This window comes from Mchenga conophoros, linkage group LG3 (assembly GCF_057382185.1).
Source record: "Mchenga conophoros isolate Kocher_MC1m ecotype Shallow Benthic linkage group LG3, M_conophoros_male_GT1.1, whole genome shotgun sequence".
NCBI lineage: Eukaryota > Metazoa > Chordata > Actinopteri > Cichliformes > Cichlidae > Mchenga > Mchenga conophoros.
The window spans coordinates 48,049,000-48,068,537 of record NC_140528.1 but is presented as its reverse complement, the minus strand read 5'-3'; the positions used below and the strand labels follow the sequence as shown (position 1 = coordinate 48,068,537).

Here is a 19,538-nt window from a genome sequence, read left to right as displayed (position 1 = left end):
ACAAGACTGTTATTGACTCAAACCTACATATGTGCCAAAATAGTCTGCACAGGAAGTATGAAATAAGTTATGTCTTTCTGTAGACCTGTGATGCTCGGTCAGTCAGGCTAGACAGCATGGAGATGAAAACATTTTTCACCTGTCTGCGTGAGTACTGAGTGTACCTATATTTATTCACCAATAATTCCTCAATTAATAATTTTTTTTATTCTTAATATATAGTTGTCATATATTATACATAAAAATTGTATCAAAGAAGAATTGTTAGAGATTAAATGTTTACAACATGAGCAATAACTTTCTTTGTGCCTGGAATTATTTAAATTTCATAAAATGGGCTTAAAAAGTGTTTCTTTGGGCCATAATATACATGATATGACAATGATATTACTATGTTAACACATATCTTTGGATCCAAGCATCAACAGCATGACTGATGTACTACTCTCTTTTTCCTCCAGTCCCGAACATGTTCTTGCTTTTGACTGCACACTGTTCTCACAGTTACGCTTCAAAAACTGGTGAGAAGTTAAGTTTTACAAAACCAGATGCATATTTGAATTTTGCTGAACTGCTTTGCAAGGCTAATTATTTCTTACTGCTCTAAAGCCACAGTCAAAACCATTCATAGCTGAATATCTTTCATTATCACATAGTTAAAAATTAATTAAAATTTTCAAATAAAATAAATTTAGTTCATGGATATGTATTTTAAAAACAATTCCAAATCATTTAATCATTAAAGTTTCTCAATAAAAAATGGGATCCACTGTTCAAAGTGTTTTAACACAAAATATATGTGTATGGGTATGTATATATGTAACATGTATTCATTATGAGGTGTTCAATGTTTTGTTTACCCATAAAAAAGTGTCACTAAGTTCTTAAACTTAGGCCTTTCATCTGAAACAGGTAGTCCAAGAATGACTGTTGTTCAAGTGAAACTGCTAATTAGACATTTGATATCAGTAAGTGTATCGAGTGATCAAAAAAATAATGACATAAAACAAAAAAAAAGAAATGTATAACTATATAAGAATTGTGGATAATTAAATAAAAACCTTAATTTCATATGCTCTTTTTTTTCTTTTTTCAGACCCAGATATTCTTACTGTCTTCCCAACCAGACTGCAGTTCTTTGAGTATGAGTCCATCTCTTTTAGCTGTGATGGTTTAAATCACCAGGCTAAATGGAGAGGGGTAAGAAATATTGAAGATTTCATTCCAACATGTACAAATTACACAGTGACGCCAACAGTGAACTGCACCATATATAATGCCTTTGAAACTGACACTGGAAAATACTGGTGTGAAGATGAAGAAGGATGGAAGAGCAATGCTCTCAGCATCACTGTCACTAGTAAGTTTACAGCGTTTAAAGAATTTAGTTTAAAAAGACCCACAATATATTCAAGAATGGTGATGGAAGGAAAATGAAATCAGAAGTAAATCATCAAATAACCAACTCAATTGTGGCCAGCAAGTGGTGATAAAGTGAAGGGCATATTAAAAAATTTCCAATGCTTACTACAACAAGTACACATCTCCAATTGTTACATCTTGTAGGATAGCTTTATTGATTATTGAATACAGATCCCCATTTGCCAAGTTTTACAACTTTATTACTAAATGCAGAGAAATTCAGAAAAGTTCTGTCAAAATTTAACCAGAACCATAAATTGCTGGTCTGATCAGTTCATTCCCCTACAATAGTATTACATTCATAAGGTTTAAGTGTTGCAGAATTCCTTTAAATATTCAATCTTCCAATTTGAGGCAGTGCTAAAAATGTACTTATTTTGAATAAATTATCCCAATGTTAAGTCAAATTGCACGTTTAGTGAACTTCATTTATTGCATTTATATATATTTATATATATATTGTTTGAAAGTTATTAGTAAAGTAAACAGCATCAATAATCACACTTGGTTATTGACGATGCCCCAGCAATACATATTTGCTTTCTTGTCTGTGATAAATATTGTAAGTGTGATGCCAGTGCAAGAAGGCTTCTTGTGGGGTTTGTGAAGCAGATTAAATTAGACAGACTCTTAAAATACACAAATATTCTGCTTGTAAATGCTGTGAACCTATGAATAACATCTACAACAATTTATTAAACACTGTTTTTTTTTTCCATTGTACAATTAATAAGTTTGTATTTTGTTATAGCTATTTTAGAACTTCTAGATAGTCTTTTTGTCAGTCATGATAACTATCTCTGCTTCAATTTCTCTTTTTTTTTTCTTTTTTCAGTTGGTTCTGTGATCCTGGAGAGTCCTGCTGTACCTGTAATGGAGGGGAAAACTATCAACCTGTACTGTAGAAAGAAGGGAGCTTCTCAAAACCAAATAGCTGATTTCTATAAAAATGACTTAAAAATTGGGACCAGCTATTCTGGGAAAATGACGATCCACAATGTTTCCAAATCTGATGAAGGGCTCTACAAGTGTACCGTTCTGGAAGCTGGAGAATCACCAGAAAGCTGGTTGATTGTGATAAATAAGACTCTGGAAGAACAAAACCAAGAAGGTAATACTTATTAATGTTCATCTTCTGTCGTTTATACACTAAACCAGCGGTCCCCAACCCCCGGGCCTCGGACCGGTACCGGTCCGTGAGTCGTTTGGCACTGGGCCGCGAGAGTTGAGGCTCAGGTGTGAAATGTATGGTTTTCAGGGTTTTTATCGGTTTTCAGCATTATTTTGATATCGTTTTTATCGTTAACTCGGTTTTCCTGGGTCTTTTCACGTGTGTTATGAATAAATCTTCTTTTTTTCAGTACCGGTACTAGTTTTATTTTGTTGTATTTATCCGTGACACCTTAAAGGCCGGTCCGTGAAAATATTGTCGGGCATAAACCAGTCCGTGGCGCAAAAAAGGTTGGGGACCGCTGCTCTAAACCCTCGTGTTAAGCCTTATCATTTCATGGTTCACATGCAGTAATTTCACTGCAAAACAATTTTGGAAAAATTAAAAACGAAAACAAACTCTTCATTGTTTTGTTTTGAGTTTGTTTTGTTTTTGCAAGGAACTATTAGATCCCAGGTGAGTCACAAATAGAAACATTTTAAAGTTACAGCAAATGAAACTGCCAATGAAGATTTCTGCAACGTTCTGATGATTACCCTGAATTTAGAGAGAATTTGAATCAATTTTTACACTTCTTTTTGTCTTTTTTACACTACTTCATACATACATATCTTACCTATTTAACAAAAGAAAGCACAACCTTTACCATCTATAAAAATGCTGACTGCATCAAATTCCTAATCCAAATAAAAAATTATGGAAAATGCTGTATTACATAATAGATACACTGATATTCTTTCTTGCCTCTTTAAAGATTTTCAGTGTGTTTAGTTTTGGTTTGTGCTGTGTCTCATAGTACCGTGTCACAGTTCTTAATTAAACCGTCATGTGATATAAATATTTTGTCAGTGTGACCTAAATAGAGGCCAGACTCTCACTCTCATGCATTTATACACAGTGAATAGCAAAAGAGTTCAAAAAAGTCAGAGCAGTTGGAAGGTCCAGTTTCCACAGGGCTTAAATTGAGACAATGTCAGTTTTCTCACAGAATCCAGAGTCCGTCTCACCCCTTGATGTCTCATAAACTCCAAATCTTGCACAAAGGGACAGACGGGTGAATATAACTTCACAATAATTTCAAAAAACTGCAGCAGTAGTGCTTTAGAAACTGCTTTCAGGGCAACGATCCAGAAAAGCCTGAGCCACTGCTGCTTCATTATGAAGTTGCCAAATGAGAACATCAGGACAGGTGTTTGATCACTACCAGGTGTCTGACTCTGAAACTCACACACCCGGTGAAAACTCCTTTGCATAGGTCTTCCATAGGCCAGTGCATACACACACACACACACACACACACACACACAAACAAATGGGGAAATTGGAGACACGGACTTGAAACAGAAGCAGAAGCCAAAAACACAAAGAGAAGACTGAGGGAACAGGAAGAAAACTCATACAGGAAGAAGTCATTGATGACTAGACTGAAGATCTCAAATAATATAGTACAGAACTAACAGGAACAGAAGAAAATCATACACAAGAAAATAAACATAAAACATATAATATAGACACAAGCCCTCTCTTCAAAATAAAAACAATGTGTTGATAAGACTCAGTAAAAGACCCAGTGACTATGAAATATTCATAAACTTTACTTTAATCAGATATAACGGTGACCCTGGAGAGCCCTGCTCATCCTGTGATGGAGGGGGAAACTGTGGTTCTGAGCTGCCTAAACGAGACGTCTGCAAACCTTCCAGCTGTCTTCTATAAAGATGGCCTCTTCATTGGGACCAGCTCTGTGGGAAACATGACCATCCACCAAGTCTACATGAGTCATGAAGGACTTTACAAGTGCACAATATCTGGAGTAGGAGAATCATCAGAAAAATGGCTGTCTGTTAGAGGTGACACATAAACATGATTCAAAATATCAAAATAAGGATTTTGTGCTTGATTGTTGTGTCTGTTTAACCATAAATAGCTACTTACAGCACTTATATTGAACTCTTGAGTTGTATTTTGTAATACTGTTGCTTTAAAACATCAGAGAAATTTGGATAAATTGTCTACACATTTGTTGTCTGTCATGGCATACAGTTTAAGCTTTATTTTCTTAAATGACCCTATACATAAAATTAACCCTACCCCTGGGATTACAGTAAGAGAAGCTTAATGTGTCCCAAGAAGACAAAATGGTAAGAAGTAAAAAGAAAAACATGTAAATGAGTTTTGTGTGACATATGATGACGTGGTGTCGTTGCAGGGCTTCCCAGAGAGGCATGTTTTTGTTCGGACCAATTCTTTCACCTCCTCCTCCTTTTGCGGGTCATCCTAACTATTGTGATGGTAGCTCTGCTGATACTGCTTGTGGGACTCCTTCACTGTGGGAAACTCGGACCAAAAAAGAACTCATAGATTGATGAATCAATCATAATCAACAAGAAATCACCATCAAGCACATAAACACTTTTATAAGTTTGGTTACTACAGTTTTACTGTTGTTCTTTTATTTTATTACATTTAATGTATTTTTGTTTGAAATACATTTGCATTGCATTTTGACAATGCGAGAGACTCAAAAATTATTTTATTTCTGCAACTACCTTAAAAAAGAAACAAAAAAAAAAGACTAACTTGAATATGTGAGTGAATATGACTATGACTGTTGATGTTTGCAAAGCAGAATAGATATAACCATTCTATAGTCACATGTATATTTTTAAAGGTGTGCACTGAGTTCTTGCAGCATGTGTTACCCAAGGTTTTATTTAGTGGCTGCAGCTCATCAAACGCAAACCGCTGAAGTAACAGACACACAAATGACCCTCCTAGACCTAACAAAATGTTTATAGAAAAAGAAAACTCTGTCTTGGTTGATTAATATAGTTTGAGAAAACTAAAAGAATACATATATTTTAGATATATATAATTACTAGTGCTGTCAATAGATTAAAAAAATGAACTAATTAATCACACAATATTCTGTAATTAATCGCGATTAATCGCAATTACTTGATCAATAGCCTGGTTGCATTACATTTTAAATTTAAGCTTGTAACTGACATTTATGCAATATAATGAAGTAAATGCAGAATAAACACAAATAATGTTAAATGCTTAAATTCAAAGATAATTTGAATAGTTTTCTTCAGTCTTTTAACACAGGTTCTCTGTGTGAAATACAACTTTAAAAAAAAACATATACACTAATATTAAGCAAGAATAGACTAATATATAATATATATTAGTGCTGTCAAACAATTCAAATGTTTAATCAGATTCATCACAGGGTTACAGTGGATTCATTTTGATTAATCATGATTAAATATCATTCATTTTTATTCTACATTAATTGCTTTTCATTTTGCATAAGCAAACAGACTTGAGAAAAAAGAAAATATACACACTTAACATGTTTATTGAACATCTTGAACATTCATGTTAACAAAAAACATGTATCCACTCTCTGTCACTCGAGGAAGCTAATGCTGGTTTAAATGAAATGATCAGTCTGCCTATAGAAATATCATCCATACATCAGCCAGAATACTGTAGATAGATATTCAAACCTAATGGAGTGGCCTCTGTGCTCTAATGACCATATATGCGATAAAATGCAGTATTCTTAGAATACTGCATTGAACGTGAAATAACTTGTTAATTACTTCCCAGTGATTTGCTTTGGTATGGCTGAGCTGTTAACATAGATTAAAAACACACTGATAACGTAAAGGATGTTTATTAAGGAAATAATGACAACGATGACCAGATGGACTTTCCACTGTGATAGATGTAGAAACTGTCGCACATCTGTCCTAGCCTATAATACATAGTCATAATGTTTTGATTAAAAAACATATTTGGATGAATAAAAGAAAGAATTTTATTAAGTTATTTATTCAACATTGTGCACATCACGACTATTAAACAAAACTGTACAACTAAAAAAAACAGAAAGTTAAAAAAGACACCAAAAGACCAATTAACTTCTCAAAACGATTATTCGTTCTCTGAATTTTTACATTAAAAATCTCTTCATGGTTACCACTTAATGTTTATGATATGGTCTGTATCTTACAGGATGTACTGCCTTTTCGTCCTTATGTATAGCAAATACCAAAGCACATTTAACTGCTTAAATATTTTTCTATATGTATTAGCAAGAAAATAAATCAAAACTCAAATAAACTGCTGTTTAAGCATGCAGTCTACTGAGTGGTGGTTTTTACTTTCATAGTAAATTATATGGAAAAGTATTGAGCCACAGCTCTTACTTTTTGAATTCATGTGTTTTCAATCCCATTGCTACAGATGTGTAAAGTTTGCCTCAAGAAGTATGTCAAGTAATGGGTCGGACGAAACAGCTCAGTGAATTAGACAGAGAAGATTTATGGATGTAGCGAAGGTGGATGTGCAGAAGGTTGGTGTGACAGAGTAGGATAGAGACAGAAATAGATGGACACAGATGATCACTCCCTAAATGGTGCAGCTGAAAGACGAAAGGTTCTGAAATAAACACACTATATGAAAGCATACTGTCACTGATTAATTCTCTTGTCTTCTCTTTTCCAACATCTTATGAGTCTCCATTTCTTCTTTTGGCTCTGCTTGTCTCAGTCTTGTTCCATCTGAGCTACAGCGTGGTTTGTCTGAATTCCTGTGCACAGAGAAAGGATATTTACTTTAGCCATCAGATGAATTCTGATGGCAAAAGAGCCAAACGGGACAGGCCAAAAAAAAAAATAATAAAAAAATAAATAAAAAAAATAAGTTTGCAGATGACACCAAGGTGACTGGCCTCATCAGTGACAACGATGAGGCCGCCTACAGGGAGGAGATAGATCGTCTGGCTGAGTGGTGCGACACAAACAACCTGCTGCTTAACACCGAGAAGACCAAGGAGCTCATTGTGGACTACAGGAGGAATGCTGACCCACATCCACCCATCTACATTAAAGGGACGGCTGTGGAGCGTGTGAGCAGCTTCAAGTTCCTGGGAGTCCACATCTCCGAGGATCTCACCTGGACGACCAACTGCTCCAAGCGGGTCAAGAAGGCTCACCAGCGCCTCTTCCTCTTGAGGACTCTGAGGAAGAACCACCTGTCCTCAGACATCCTGGTGAACTTCTATTGCTGCACCATCGAGAGCATCCTGACCAACTGTATAACAGTTTGGTACGGGAACTGCTCTGCCTCGGACCGGAAGGCGTTGCAGAGAGTTGTGAAAACTGCCCAGCGCATCGCCGAAGCACCACTTCCTGCCATAAAGGACATCTACAGGAAGCGGTGTCTGAAAAGGGCTGGGAAAATCATCAAAGACCCCAGTCACCCATCACATGGACTCTTCACCCTCCTGCCCTCTGGGAGGCGCTACAGGAGCCTCCGGACTAAGACCACCAGGTACCGGAACAGCTTCTTCCCCAAAGCTGTCAGACTCCTGAACTCTGCCTCCTGACATCTGACCCACATTAAACACATGGACTGAACATACACACACCCACAATGGACAACTGTACCCTCATACACACAATAATAACATGGACTGAACCACCACTCACAACCACTAGCACTTTATATAGCCTCTGCAGGAATTATCCACATATTTCACTTATCTTACCTGCACTACTGTATAATTCTGTATAAATAATCATTCTGTACAATACGATAATTTTAATTCTACAACTGTTTATAACTTGCATAGTTCACATTTCTGTATAGTTTTTCATATTTAGCTTGTACACCACTACAGCCTGCACATACTTATAGTTATAGCATATAATGTGCACGGTACCTTCATACCGTGTACATTATAACATACCCATAATAGGCCCATATTTTGTACCCTCATACCTACAACAGACCCATTTCTGTCTATATTATTGCTAATATATATTGTAATATATCTATATCATGGCTAAAGCACTTCTGGATGGATGCAAACTGCATTTCGTTCCCTTGTACCTGTGACACGACAATAAAGTTGAATTCTATTCTATAAAAAAAAAAAAAAAAAAAAAAAAGGATATTTACTTTAGATTAGTCTTTACTTTAAACAATAGTTACTTGTATGCTGTGGCATTTGAGCCGCTCCTCATTCTCCAGGTTTGCCTTTGAAAAATACCTTTGGTCTGCCTTTGTGATAAATGCTACTACAACAAAGTATATAAAATGAGTCATTTTGCAAGAGCAGCTTGAGCTGACAGGAGCAATGGTTTATGACAAGAGGAAAGAAAGTATTGTAAAGAGGAAGGCAGAAACCTCTTTCTTCCTGTTTAAGAAAACAGGACATTTGGTGGTGTAATAAATTTGTCAGCCTCTTTTTTTTTTTCACTTTACTGCTTGTTGTTTTAGAAAAAATCTGTTTGGGTTGATAATACACAATCTTGTCATCCACAACGTTAAGACTCACAAAAGACATCTTAAAGTATATTGCATTCAAATGTGATCCTAAGAAGACATGAAAAACTTCTTTAATTGGCCAGTTCTGAGTGGACTGTTTTATTATTGTGTACTACTGCAGCATCATGCTGAGATTTTCTTGATACTAAAGAACAGGTCTGAGTACTCTTATTCATCACTTCACTGTAAATCAATCACTGAGCTGTGAGAAAAAAAACAATTTTTAAATTATTTTGCATACAACTTACTGATCTTTTTCCTTCTCTGTATCCAGCAAACAAAGATCACCAGAACAATGCAGAAAAGTGAAATAACAAAGAGAGTAAGCAGACTGACACAAACTGCAGGATTTGGCGGGGTCGTGAAAAAATAATCTGAAACAGTAAAACAGAAAATAATGAATCACATCCCAACAACACAATGAACAGTTGTATATGTGTATTTGATTTCTTTTTTATATGACCTATATTTTTGCCAATATTTTAAAGAATAAAGACAATAAAAGGGATTTGCTTCAAATATCACCAAAAGCAGGACCAAAAATTGTGTTGCCTTTCTAGTCGCATGTTCTGAGTAAACATTGTGTTTGGACATGACCACACTGTATGGATGTGCATGTTCACTATGTGACCTGAGTTTCATCATGTTTTTACCAGAAATGTGGATGTGGGTCTCTCTGGTCTGGTTGGTGTTCCTCTGTTGGACTCTGCAGGTGATGTTGTTGCTGTGTCTCTTCTCCACAGTCACTCTGCTGCTGACAGTAAAGAGGTCATCAGGACCTCTGAGGGTCTCTGTAGGTCCAGCAGAGAGGTGGTTTCCCTCACCGTCCAACCACAGCAGCTCAGGCTCTGGATACCAGCCTGCAGACTCACATTGTAATGCAACTCCAGTCTTGGCTTTTTGAACACGCAATATTACAGGTAGGGATACAGCCCCTAAGATGAAGCACACAATATTCCTTTGGCAGAGTGCACCATGATTTCATTAAGAGGAACTCCAAATAAGAGATCGATTTGGCTGCACATTTACAGACTTTTTTAATATGAATAGAAACTACTTTTCGGTTATATAATGCTAATGTCTGATGGCGATACTTTGTATTTGAGTTTAAGCTTAAACCACTTCTTTGATTGATAAATATCAGATATTTCTTACCAACAATGAGCTCCAGTAAAGTTTCACCCATATCTGGAAGGAAGCATCTATATCTTCCCCTATCAGAAAGTCTCACTTTAGACAGATTCAGTGAAATGTCTCCATGCTTTAATTTATGAAGGGATACCGTTGTTCTTCCTTTGTAGGAGGGATTCTTTTTGCTTTCCAGTTCACCACCATCACGCCACACATAAACAAATCTGGGATCCAGCTTGTATTTTGTCCACTCCACCGTCTTGTCTGAGGCACTTATTGAGGAGTTCAAATAGCATGGCAGTATGATGTCATCACCCACTAAAGCAACTATTGGGTGAGATGAACCAATTACCTGAATGGTACCTGAGACAGGAGAAAGAAAAATAATAATTTTTTTTTTTTGGTTTAGAGACTGTAGAGTTAGAGTTGGGTGACAGAAAGTGTGCGATCATGAATAGTTATCTTTGAAGATTTAAAATTAAATATGAGAACAGTGGAATGTGATAACAGTGGCCTGGTAGCCACTGCTTTGCAAATGAAACGAATCTAAAAACTGCGACTGACATTCATATTTGTCTTTACAAACAAAATGCTTCAAGATAACTTTGTGGATTCATTTAGTTACCTTTAGTAAAGGAAGAAGGTAGTTGGGCAAACACCATCAATAACAGCACCAAATGGGTGTTTAAAGCAGAATTCATTCTACAGAAAACACATTCTGGATTCTGAAAAACAAATAAATTCCTTTTTTTAAATTTTAGAAATAGGCAAATATTTATTTCAGAAAAGGGATATATATATATATATATATATATATATATATATATATATATATCTCAAAGCATTTCTGATAAGGATATTTAACCCTTTATGTAATTAGAATTTACACCATGTCACAGTATGGCTGAGGCAGACTGCATGTATAGTAAAAAAAAGGACTGAAGTGCGTAACGTAACGTGGATTAACAAAAAACGAGCCATTTATTAAGGCTGGCAAAAATAGATACAAACAAACGGCATGTGTGAAACTAAAGAATAACCTTAACTGGGTGAACTAAAATTAAAACATGAAAAAACCTTGAACATGAAGACCTTGCATGGATACCTGGAAACACGACGTGGACTAGCAAACAACCTGACAAGTAATGACTGGAAACACACGGACTAAATACATACAGGAGGATAATGAGGGAAGTGGGAACACATGGGGAAAAGAAACAGCTGACACAGAACAACATCACAGGGGAACCGTAAAACTAAACACAACACAGGAACACAGGACCTCTTCAAAATAAAACAGGAAACATGATGAAACGCAGACATGACAACATGAACTTGACAACAAAAGACATGAAACACATAAAGGACAAAGGGGGACTTAACACAGGGGTTGAAAACACAAGGGGGAAGTTAAAAAACAAATGAACTTAGAAAACCCAGTGAACTTAAACATAAACCATAAACCTCCAAATAAACTTAAACTCAAAACGCCTGGTCAAAAGACCCAGGATCGTGACACACCATTGGGTTGTTAGAAACAAGAAAATAGTTTAGCCATGTTTATATACAACTATGCAGCTTAAAGCTTGAAAAAACTATCTTAAAGTGTTTCATCCATCTTAATCTATCTGAATATAGCATTTTACAACTATTAAGTAACTTTTACTGCATTCCATATACAGTGTCCTATATACATCCATGTGTGCTTACTTGCAATTGTTTGACAGATCAGACACAAATTTTGAGTTGGGCAAAAGTTGGTAAAATTTGGTTGCTACAAATTATAATGTTTAGTTAGAAATGAACAGTTACTTACCCACTGCAGTCCTTCCAGAGTCCTTCTTTCAACTACATCACTTTTTGCAGTTGGTTTAGTTTAAGATAACCACGCATATTTGCATGTAACCATGACACAGTAAAATAATGTAGAAGCATCACCTTCAAGTTAAAATGTAACCATCAAACCGGATACTAACTTTAGCTTTTGTTATATTCTCTCAGACTTATAAATACAAAATTTACAAATGCAGAATACACAATATCCAAATTTAGGGATGAAAAAAAAACATATTATAGATCTAAGTGTACATGTCAATAAATGAGCTCAAACAGAATACGTCTTACAGTAAGACCATATCCATATAGTTCAAATGGCAAATGCTTTGAATTTTTAATTTTATTTATTTACAAAGTTAGAATATAAAGTTGTTAAAATGCTTTTGAATTGTTCTGTCCAAACTGATATGAGTGACATTAATTGGTAAGTGACTGATGAATAAATGTGTACTTTAGGCATACATACAGTTCAAAAAAGCAGCAAAGCAAAGAAGTCGTGCACCATTTAAAATCATGTTTAGCAACCAGTTTCACAGTTGTCATTTTAGTAGGAACCCCAGAAAGACTGTTGTTAAACACTATGCCCTGTAGAGGTCACTGGATCATTTTGTATGTTATTAACAGCACGAATCCACTGTGAGCTATAATGTATGAGCTATGACAACCAAGTGACATGATATGATTTGCAATTACACATTGAATTCAGTACTAAAGGATTATGATGCTTTAGTTAGTTTGTAGTACTTCAGCCCTTTAAAGGCCTACTGAGGTGATTTTGGGCTGAACAGGTATAAGTACGAGATCCAACCACAGGATAAGGCCTCATAAGTAGAAAGATAACGCCTCTATACTTCAGCAGTCAAACAGGAAGAAGTGGTCTTCAGTTATGCTAAACACTTTATTGGTCTGAAATTCTGTCAGCAAGACAACATGGAGGTTCCACTTTTCTGTGTTCGACTGTGTAAGTATTGAGTTTGTTATACGTTCCAGTTTTCCTTTAGCTGAGGGAAAAGTCAGTGTCATGAAAACCTGAGTTATGTTTACAGAAGGAAGCATCAGTGATATTGAAAACATTTAAATTAAAATACAAAAATTTAAATTACTCGGCGGATTCGCCAAACTGTTGTTCCAAAGTATATAACAACTTATGCCTACTAAATTTTACAGGCGTGCTAAAGCTGGTTTTATCTCCAATACCTTCAGTTTTCCTAAAACTATTAAAATATCCACAAGAAAATAGTCAGCAATGTAGAGTAGTATGATTTTACCTGACTTTACAAACTTGACAAAAAGCATTTGATATAATTTTTGTTTGTTTTTTATTCATTTTATTTGGAGTTCAGGGGGTGCAGCTGCTTTTTCATGCATGTTATCTAGAAGCTGTAATTATTTCTGGTGGTATTAAATGTAAAGTTTCACCAGAAGAGTTTCAGTATTCCTTCGCATTAATTTTACAAGTATCAGAATCTCCAAATGTGAGCTAAACTCTAATTTTTCTAGAAAAAAAAAGGCATTTAGATGATTTTGGTGAAGACTCCTGTCTATTGCAGCATTGAGACTAAATGCAAAGCAGAGTATGATAGCACATAAAGTCTGATATGAAGGGATGCAAATTTGTGTGGTGAGCACATTGTCAGAAATGCTAGTCAAGACCTTTGCAAAGTTTCCACACCACACACTGTCTCTATATTCATATTACTATACTCGTTCAATCTTTTTTAATGTTAGTGTTTCAGCCTGAGAAACTATCTGCACTATAACCACGATACTGCCAGAGCTGTGTGAAAAGAGGCTCTGAAATTGCTTTAGTAACAACTATTCAATGACTACCAGGGTCATGACTTTTTAAATCCTGTAGAGTCTAAAATTTAAATATGTCTTAATATATATCAAAGTACAAGTGTAAAGAAAGACAAGAATAAAGATTCAGTAAGGTAATACTAGTAGTTATCCATCCTACTCCACTTATCCAACTCAGGGTCATAGGGGTGCTGGAGCCTGTCCCAGCTGTCTTAGGACAAAAAACAAAGTACACCCTGGACAAGTCGCCAGTCTGTCGCAGAGCTAACAAAGAGAGACAGACAACCATTCACATTCATGCCTATATGCAATTTAAAATCACCAGTTAACCTAGCCCCACTAACTACATGTGTTTGTACTGTGGAATGAAGCCGGAGTACCTGGAAAGAATCCACACAAACACAGACAACAAGCAAACTCCACACAGAAAGGCCCTGGCCTGATGATGGAACTGAACTCAGGCAACAGTGCTAACCACTGCATCACTGTGCTGCAATACTAATTATCTATTCATTATTTTCATTTATTAATATTAGTTTAACAAATCCATCCATCCATGTGTATCCGGGTCAAGGACATCAGTCTAAGCAAGCAACACCTCCTTTTCCTAAACCATTTCCTCTAGTTCCAAAACCAGCTATGGAACATGATTGCTACAGTATGACTGAAACATCTCATCTATCTACCTCATCTAGATGCACTGATATGATCAGCTTAATAAATATATTTATACTTTAAATTTATACGAGTGGTTCCGAAAGTGTGGGCGGTGCCTGCAGGTGGGCTGTGGAGGTACTGCAGGTGCTTACTGTTAAAACAGTATAAAAAAATAATCTATTGTTACTTATTTAACATAAGCCATAGCATAAGATTTTTTTTCCCTTTTTCTGATTCCTAGCAAAGAATATATTCAAAATGCCCTCCAAAGTGTAACAAAGCCACAACATCATCTTACTGAAGGGATCAAATTGAGTTTTCCTTATCACTTATTTTTAATGCATTTTTTTTTCGTTTTTTCTTCAGTGATAAATATGTGGCTGCTGCTGGTGACACAAGTTTGGGATGTTTGTGATGCTCAAAGAGTTTGTAAGTGAAAATAAATGTAATTATTTTGCATGAATAACATTAGCCGGGATTGTGGGTTTTGGTTTGACAATTTTCACTTGGTGCATATTTAATGGTCCTGTCTCCCTCGTTGTTGTTCAATGCAGCTTTTCCTCATGTTGTTCCAAACACTTCTCAGCACTATGAATACAGCACATTGTCTTTTAACTGTAAGGAGTTTGACGTGTCTCCTGGATGGAGACTAATGAGGAAGGTGCCAACCGAAAGTACAGCATGTGGGACTAGTTGGGGAGTTTTCAGTGGGTACATTTGCATCTTCAAACATGTTTTTATGGGAGACAGTGGGCAGTACTGGTGTGAGAGCAGAGATGGAAAGAAAAGCAACACTGTCAACATCACCATTACACGTAAGTTTACTGTACCTGCGTTCACTAACATGCATATTTAAAGGATAGAATAGAATAGTCCTTTGTCATTGTAAATGTACAACGAAATTCTGAGTGCTTCACACCAACTATGTTGGAATAAAATATTAATAAAATATATTGCTGAATAAATTACTGAATTGGATTGCAAAAAGTATATTCTTATTAGTACACCACTTGAGAAATCTGCTAAATGTTCTGATTATTATGTGATATCTGTTAAATGCTCGTAAGTGACATAATTAAATGCTGGTAATAGTATTTTTCCTCTGCCCACAAAAGTGCTCAAAACCTATAAATTACATGACAAAGGAGTATGTCTTTCAAACACACGATTTCCCAGGGTGCTGTAGTAATTATACCATATGTTATAATTATACTAGCTGGTCCTGTGATCCTGGAAAGTCCTTTACTTCCTGTGATGGAGGGAAACACTGTGAGTCTGCGCTGTAAAAACAAGACAGCTTCTACCAATGCGTCTACTTCCATATCCTTCTATAAAAATGGCCTCTTTATCAAAAACATCTCCACCAGCACTTTGATCATCCACAATATCAACAAGTCTCATGAAGGACTCTACAAGTGCAAAATCTCAGGAGTTGGAGAATCACCTGAGAGCTGGCTGGCTGTCAGAAGCAGAGACAACACAGGTGAGAGCACTTTTTTTTGGATGTATTTTTTAGAGGCATTTTAGATGTGAGACTTAAACTGTATATAAAATAAGTACTTACTGCCCTCATTGAATGTCAATATCAAGATAGATAAACAGTTCTTCAAAATGAGATTTTGTCTCTCTAAAACTGCAAAACACGAGAAATGGCATAAATTGTGGTCTTTTATATTACACAACATAGTTTAAAACCTTATCTCAATGTCAGGTTAACATAACTGTCAGAAAATAGTAAAAAAAAGTTGGCTTTTTTTCCAGTCACTAAATGCTAACACATTATGGAAATTCCTATTCCTGTCATCAGCATTTGCAGCCTGACAACATGACAGTCCAAAAATCTACTTTATGTCCCTTATTTAACATAAACTCATAGTATGCTAGAGGCATATATTCTCCATGCTTTAAGAGAAAATAACTTTAGAACTTTTAATCTGCCCACTGCTGCCATTCTAATTCTTATTGTTTTAACTGCACACACTTGGGTTAACAAGCCCAGCTCCTTCCCCTAGTGGGGTGGTGGAGCTACTACACACCAGCAGTGACAGCACAACATAGCTTCTGGGTCTGGAAAGAGATGCAGAAGAGCCTTTGAAGAGCCAATAGTCATGTCCTATTGGCTACACAAATGTTAAGGCCATCTTTGGAAAAACAAAACAACAACAACAAAAACAAACAAACACAAAATTGGACATTTTGGAAATATTAAGTACGAGTGTTGTTGTTTTTACAGATTATCACATGGTGACGCTCCTTTGTTATGATCAGCTTCCTGTTCTCCTCTACCTCCTCATAAGGACTGTTGGCACAGTTTTATGGGTCGCTCTGCTGCTGTTAGTATTAAGAAAAGGTCAGCCTTGGAACAACTGAGGAAGAAAATGTCCACAAGTGCAAATTGCAAAGGAAATAACAACTGTTGCATCAATGTATAGAATTTTCAAAAAGTAGAGGGAAGGAAAACATTTTTTGTTGTCACCAAGGTTCTGTAGCAAGACAATTTTTTTTTCTAAGAACATATTAATTAGTCTATTGATGCTTGGTGAGAAAGTCTTAATCAGTCAACACCGTAATGTGATTTCCCCCCCCCCCGTCTATATGATATATTACAATAAAAGCCTTTGAAAGTTATTTCTACAGATAAGTGAGGGGGGGGGGGGGGGGGGAGTGTACCTCTAGTTATCAAAGTCATAAACTGGCACTCCCTTCAATGTCCAGTGTGGAATTAAAGACATTATTTTACTGTTACTATTCATAATCATCATAATTAATTTTGTAGTCATTATCATTAATCATTGCATTAATTCTTATTCTCATCAAAAACATTGATTGAAGCTGTTGCCATTATGTTATAATTTGTGTTACTGGTGTTATCATAATCGCGTACTAACCTTTTCATTACAGGTGTAGTTGTAATCATTTTATATACACTTTGCTTTTCTGTGCTTATTTAAAGAGTTGAAGCTCAGTTAAGTGGTTGAAGGTCGTGAACTTTGTTTGGCACTATGATCAGACAATACATGGTGTAAGGGATGTTGAACTATGGAAAGAACACACTTACACAACACATATTTTACATTCTTCTATTAAGCCTTGAGTAGGGGCATTTTGGTAAAACATTTATTCAATAGATCACACATACTTTTAGTTAAGATTATTTAGAAGCGCCAACGGGAGGGGTGAGGCTGAGTGCGTTGGAGGTCAACACACACACACACACACACACACACACACACACACACACACACACACATAGTTGGGCTCATGTTTAGGCTATGAGTTCGAATAACAGTTTGCAAATGCCTGTAGCTGCAAAAGTATGCTCCAGGAGATAAGTGAGAGTCGGCATCTGGCCTCGAGACGGAGAGAAGGCTCTTTCCATTCATGTCGAAAGTCGTCAATATCATTGTATGTGCTTTGTATGTGTTTTGACGCAATGAAGGGGCGTCATAAACAATACCCTGATATAAAATGATTGTTTCTGTAAAGCTGGAGGCAGGTGATTGCTGCTGTGTCCAGTGATCATCTCCCCGCACATGTGTGGGTTCATTAAAATCATTCTTTGACCGAAGCTCGTCTGGACCATGATTGTTTTTGTGCTCACCCTCAATATCTGATCCCGCAACACCAGTAAATTCTACTGTCTGGAAAAATATATCTCTAGATAAGTGTCCTATTCACCACCTGTCATGCTACTGTGGAAAAAACGCACATATGATGTAGCTATATATTTTTAGACCAAGCAGCTCAATAATGTACATTAACCACTGCACTGTACATGCCATGGTGTCAGTGATGAAATTTCTCAGAAGTAAACTGAAGATGTCTGTTGGGTTTCTAAACCCCAGTATCTCTCTACATTCATATTTATATTGTTGGTTAAGTCTTTTTTCTTCTTCATTTTTCTTCATCTGAAAACTATCTGCAGCATAACCACAACGTCTCTAATGCTCTGTGAAAAGAAGCTGTAAGTTTGTTTGAACTGTAAAAACATTATTAAAACATATTTATTAAATGTCCATGTGTGATGTTATTTGCACTACAGCGGAATGAAATGACTCCACTGAAATATTATTTTGTTTAAAAAATAATTTTCAATTTAATAGTAATTTTAAAATTGATGTGTTATTATTTGAGTCTTTTTATGCTCCTCCAAAACTCAACAACAAAAGAATTAACAAAAACACAACCTATTATCAAATACACACTGAGTATGTGATAGTAAAAAAAAAAAATAAAAAAAAAAATACCGGATAACAGGATTAAGGCCACTTTTTCTCATTTATACCTCCTAAAATGATATGAATGTAGGACTTGATGCAACTGTATGAAAAAGTATTGTTTTAAATACAAGAATCTGTAAATTTTAATAATTGCTTTGGAAAATATCTGAGCTATGCTCCTTCAGCATGCCAACATGGATGTAGACTGAGACAAACAAAAATCAATAAGCTGTCAGACTTTGTTTTCTAAATTAAAAAAACAAGAAGAAAAGTATATGAACAACTTCTTGTGAAACCTTACCCAAATAAAAATACACGTATTGTCTCACAGGAAAAGGCCCTATTGACACTTTTCTTCTATGCCAGAGGTCACTAACAGGCAGACTGCGGTCTGAATCTGGACGCGTAGGCCACGCGTCCACTCTCATGCAAGCGAATGCATTGTATCCCATATCCCAGATTAATGAAAAAACATTTTCAATACCCGAGAATTTGCGGATATCACATCATGAGAATCTGTTTCTGGGCTCACTTCCCCGTTACCTAGTCATAGGCATGGTTAACCATAAGGGTTTTACAGGTTGATATGATTTATGCCCTTTCAATTTCCAGCATAACAATCTAGAGTTTTTGGCTTTGTGTCATGAGACTAAGCAAATACCAGCCAAAGCGTTTCAACCCAATTTTGCTGAGAATCACTCCGTAAGAGAGTTTTACAGCCTGTACACTGCTACCGGGAGAAACCTGAAAGATCTGTCCTTGTGCATTGACAGACAGGAGTTTGAACAATGGTATACATTGTTTGTGTTCAATATGAATCCTTCAGATGACAGTCAGGCCTTGTCACCGGTGATAAATGGCAACTTGAGACTTGAAATGCGCTTCAGAGTCCCTCTACCTCACACAACCACATTGATCGTTTATGCTTGTTATGATTCCATTCTCAAGATCAATTC

General features: G+C 36.1%; 3 protein-coding genes across 4 annotated transcripts; 2 read left to right on the top strand and 1 right to left on the bottom strand.

The window, feature by feature from the left end:
• The first annotated feature begins 116 nt into the window (after positions 1-116).
• LOC146579110 (high affinity immunoglobulin epsilon receptor subunit alpha-like) lies at positions 117-4,454 on the top strand. The gene is made up of 4 exons (XM_085267917.1): positions 117-147; positions 1,097-1,360; positions 2,258-2,533; positions 4,201-4,454. Exons 1-4 carry the CDS (start codon positions 117-119, stop codon positions 4,452-4,454), a joined length of 825 nt encoding a protein of 274 aa, XP_085124043.1.
• Positions 4,455-6,024: 1,570 nt separating this feature from the next.
• On the bottom strand, positions 6,025-11,233 carry LOC146579109 (butyrophilin subfamily 1 member A1-like). 2 transcript variants are annotated; one of them, XM_085269479.1, is made up of 6 exons: positions 11,147-11,233; positions 10,695-10,794; positions 10,094-10,432; positions 9,592-9,873; positions 9,187-9,312; positions 6,025-7,196 (listed from the first exon to the last, which is right to left on the bottom strand). In XM_085269479.1, the coding sequence occupies exons 1-6, from the start codon at positions 11,153-11,155 to the stop codon at positions 7,153-7,155; spliced, it is 900 nt and encodes a 299-aa protein (XP_085125605.1). In that variant the 5' UTR covers positions 11,156-11,233; the 3' UTR covers positions 6,025-7,152. The 2 variants fall into 2 exon arrangements, with proteins under 2 accessions (XP_085125605.1, XP_085125606.1); XM_085269480.1 differs by lacking the exon at positions 9,187-9,312.
• Positions 11,234-14,492: 3,259 nt separating this feature from the next.
• On the top strand, positions 14,493-16,732 carry LOC146579108 (putative high affinity immunoglobulin gamma Fc receptor IB). Its single transcript, XM_085267916.1, has 3 exons — positions 14,493-15,177; positions 15,579-15,845; positions 16,596-16,732. Exons 1-3 carry the CDS (start codon positions 14,883-14,885, stop codon positions 16,730-16,732), a joined length of 699 nt encoding a protein of 232 aa, XP_085124042.1. The 5' UTR covers positions 14,493-14,882.
• The last annotated feature ends 2,806 nt before the right edge of the window (positions 16,733-19,538 follow it).

Coding starts and splice junctions, on each gene's coding strand:
- LOC146579110 (XM_085267917.1), top strand. CDS start 117: ATGGAGATGAAAACATTTTTCACCTGTCTGC. Junction 148..1,096: donor AACATTTTTCACCTGTCTGC/GTGAGTACTGAG, acceptor TTCTTTTTTCAG/ACCCAGATATTCTTACTGTC. Junction 2,534..4,200: donor GGAAGAACAAAACCAAGAAG/GTAATACTTATT, acceptor TACTTTAATCAG/ATATAACGGTGACCCTGGAG.
- LOC146579109 (XM_085269479.1), bottom strand. Junction 10,433..10,694: donor ACCTTCTTCCTTTACTAAAG/GTAACTAAATGA, acceptor CTCCTGTCTCAG/GTACCATTCAGGTAATTGGT. Junction 7,197..9,186: donor ACAGAGAAGGAAAAAGATCA/GTAAGTTGTATG, acceptor CTCTGTGCACAG/GAATTCAGACAAACCACGCT.
- LOC146579108 (XM_085267916.1), top strand. CDS start 14,883: ATGGTCCTGTCTCCCTCGTTGTTGTTCAATGCAGCTTTTCCTCATGTT. Junction 15,178..15,578: donor TGTCAACATCACCATTACAC/GTAAGTTTACTG, acceptor TAATTATACTAG/CTGGTCCTGTGATCCTGGAA. Junction 15,846..16,595: donor CAGAAGCAGAGACAACACAG/GTGAGAGCACTT, acceptor TTGTTTTTACAG/ATTATCACATGGTGACGCTC.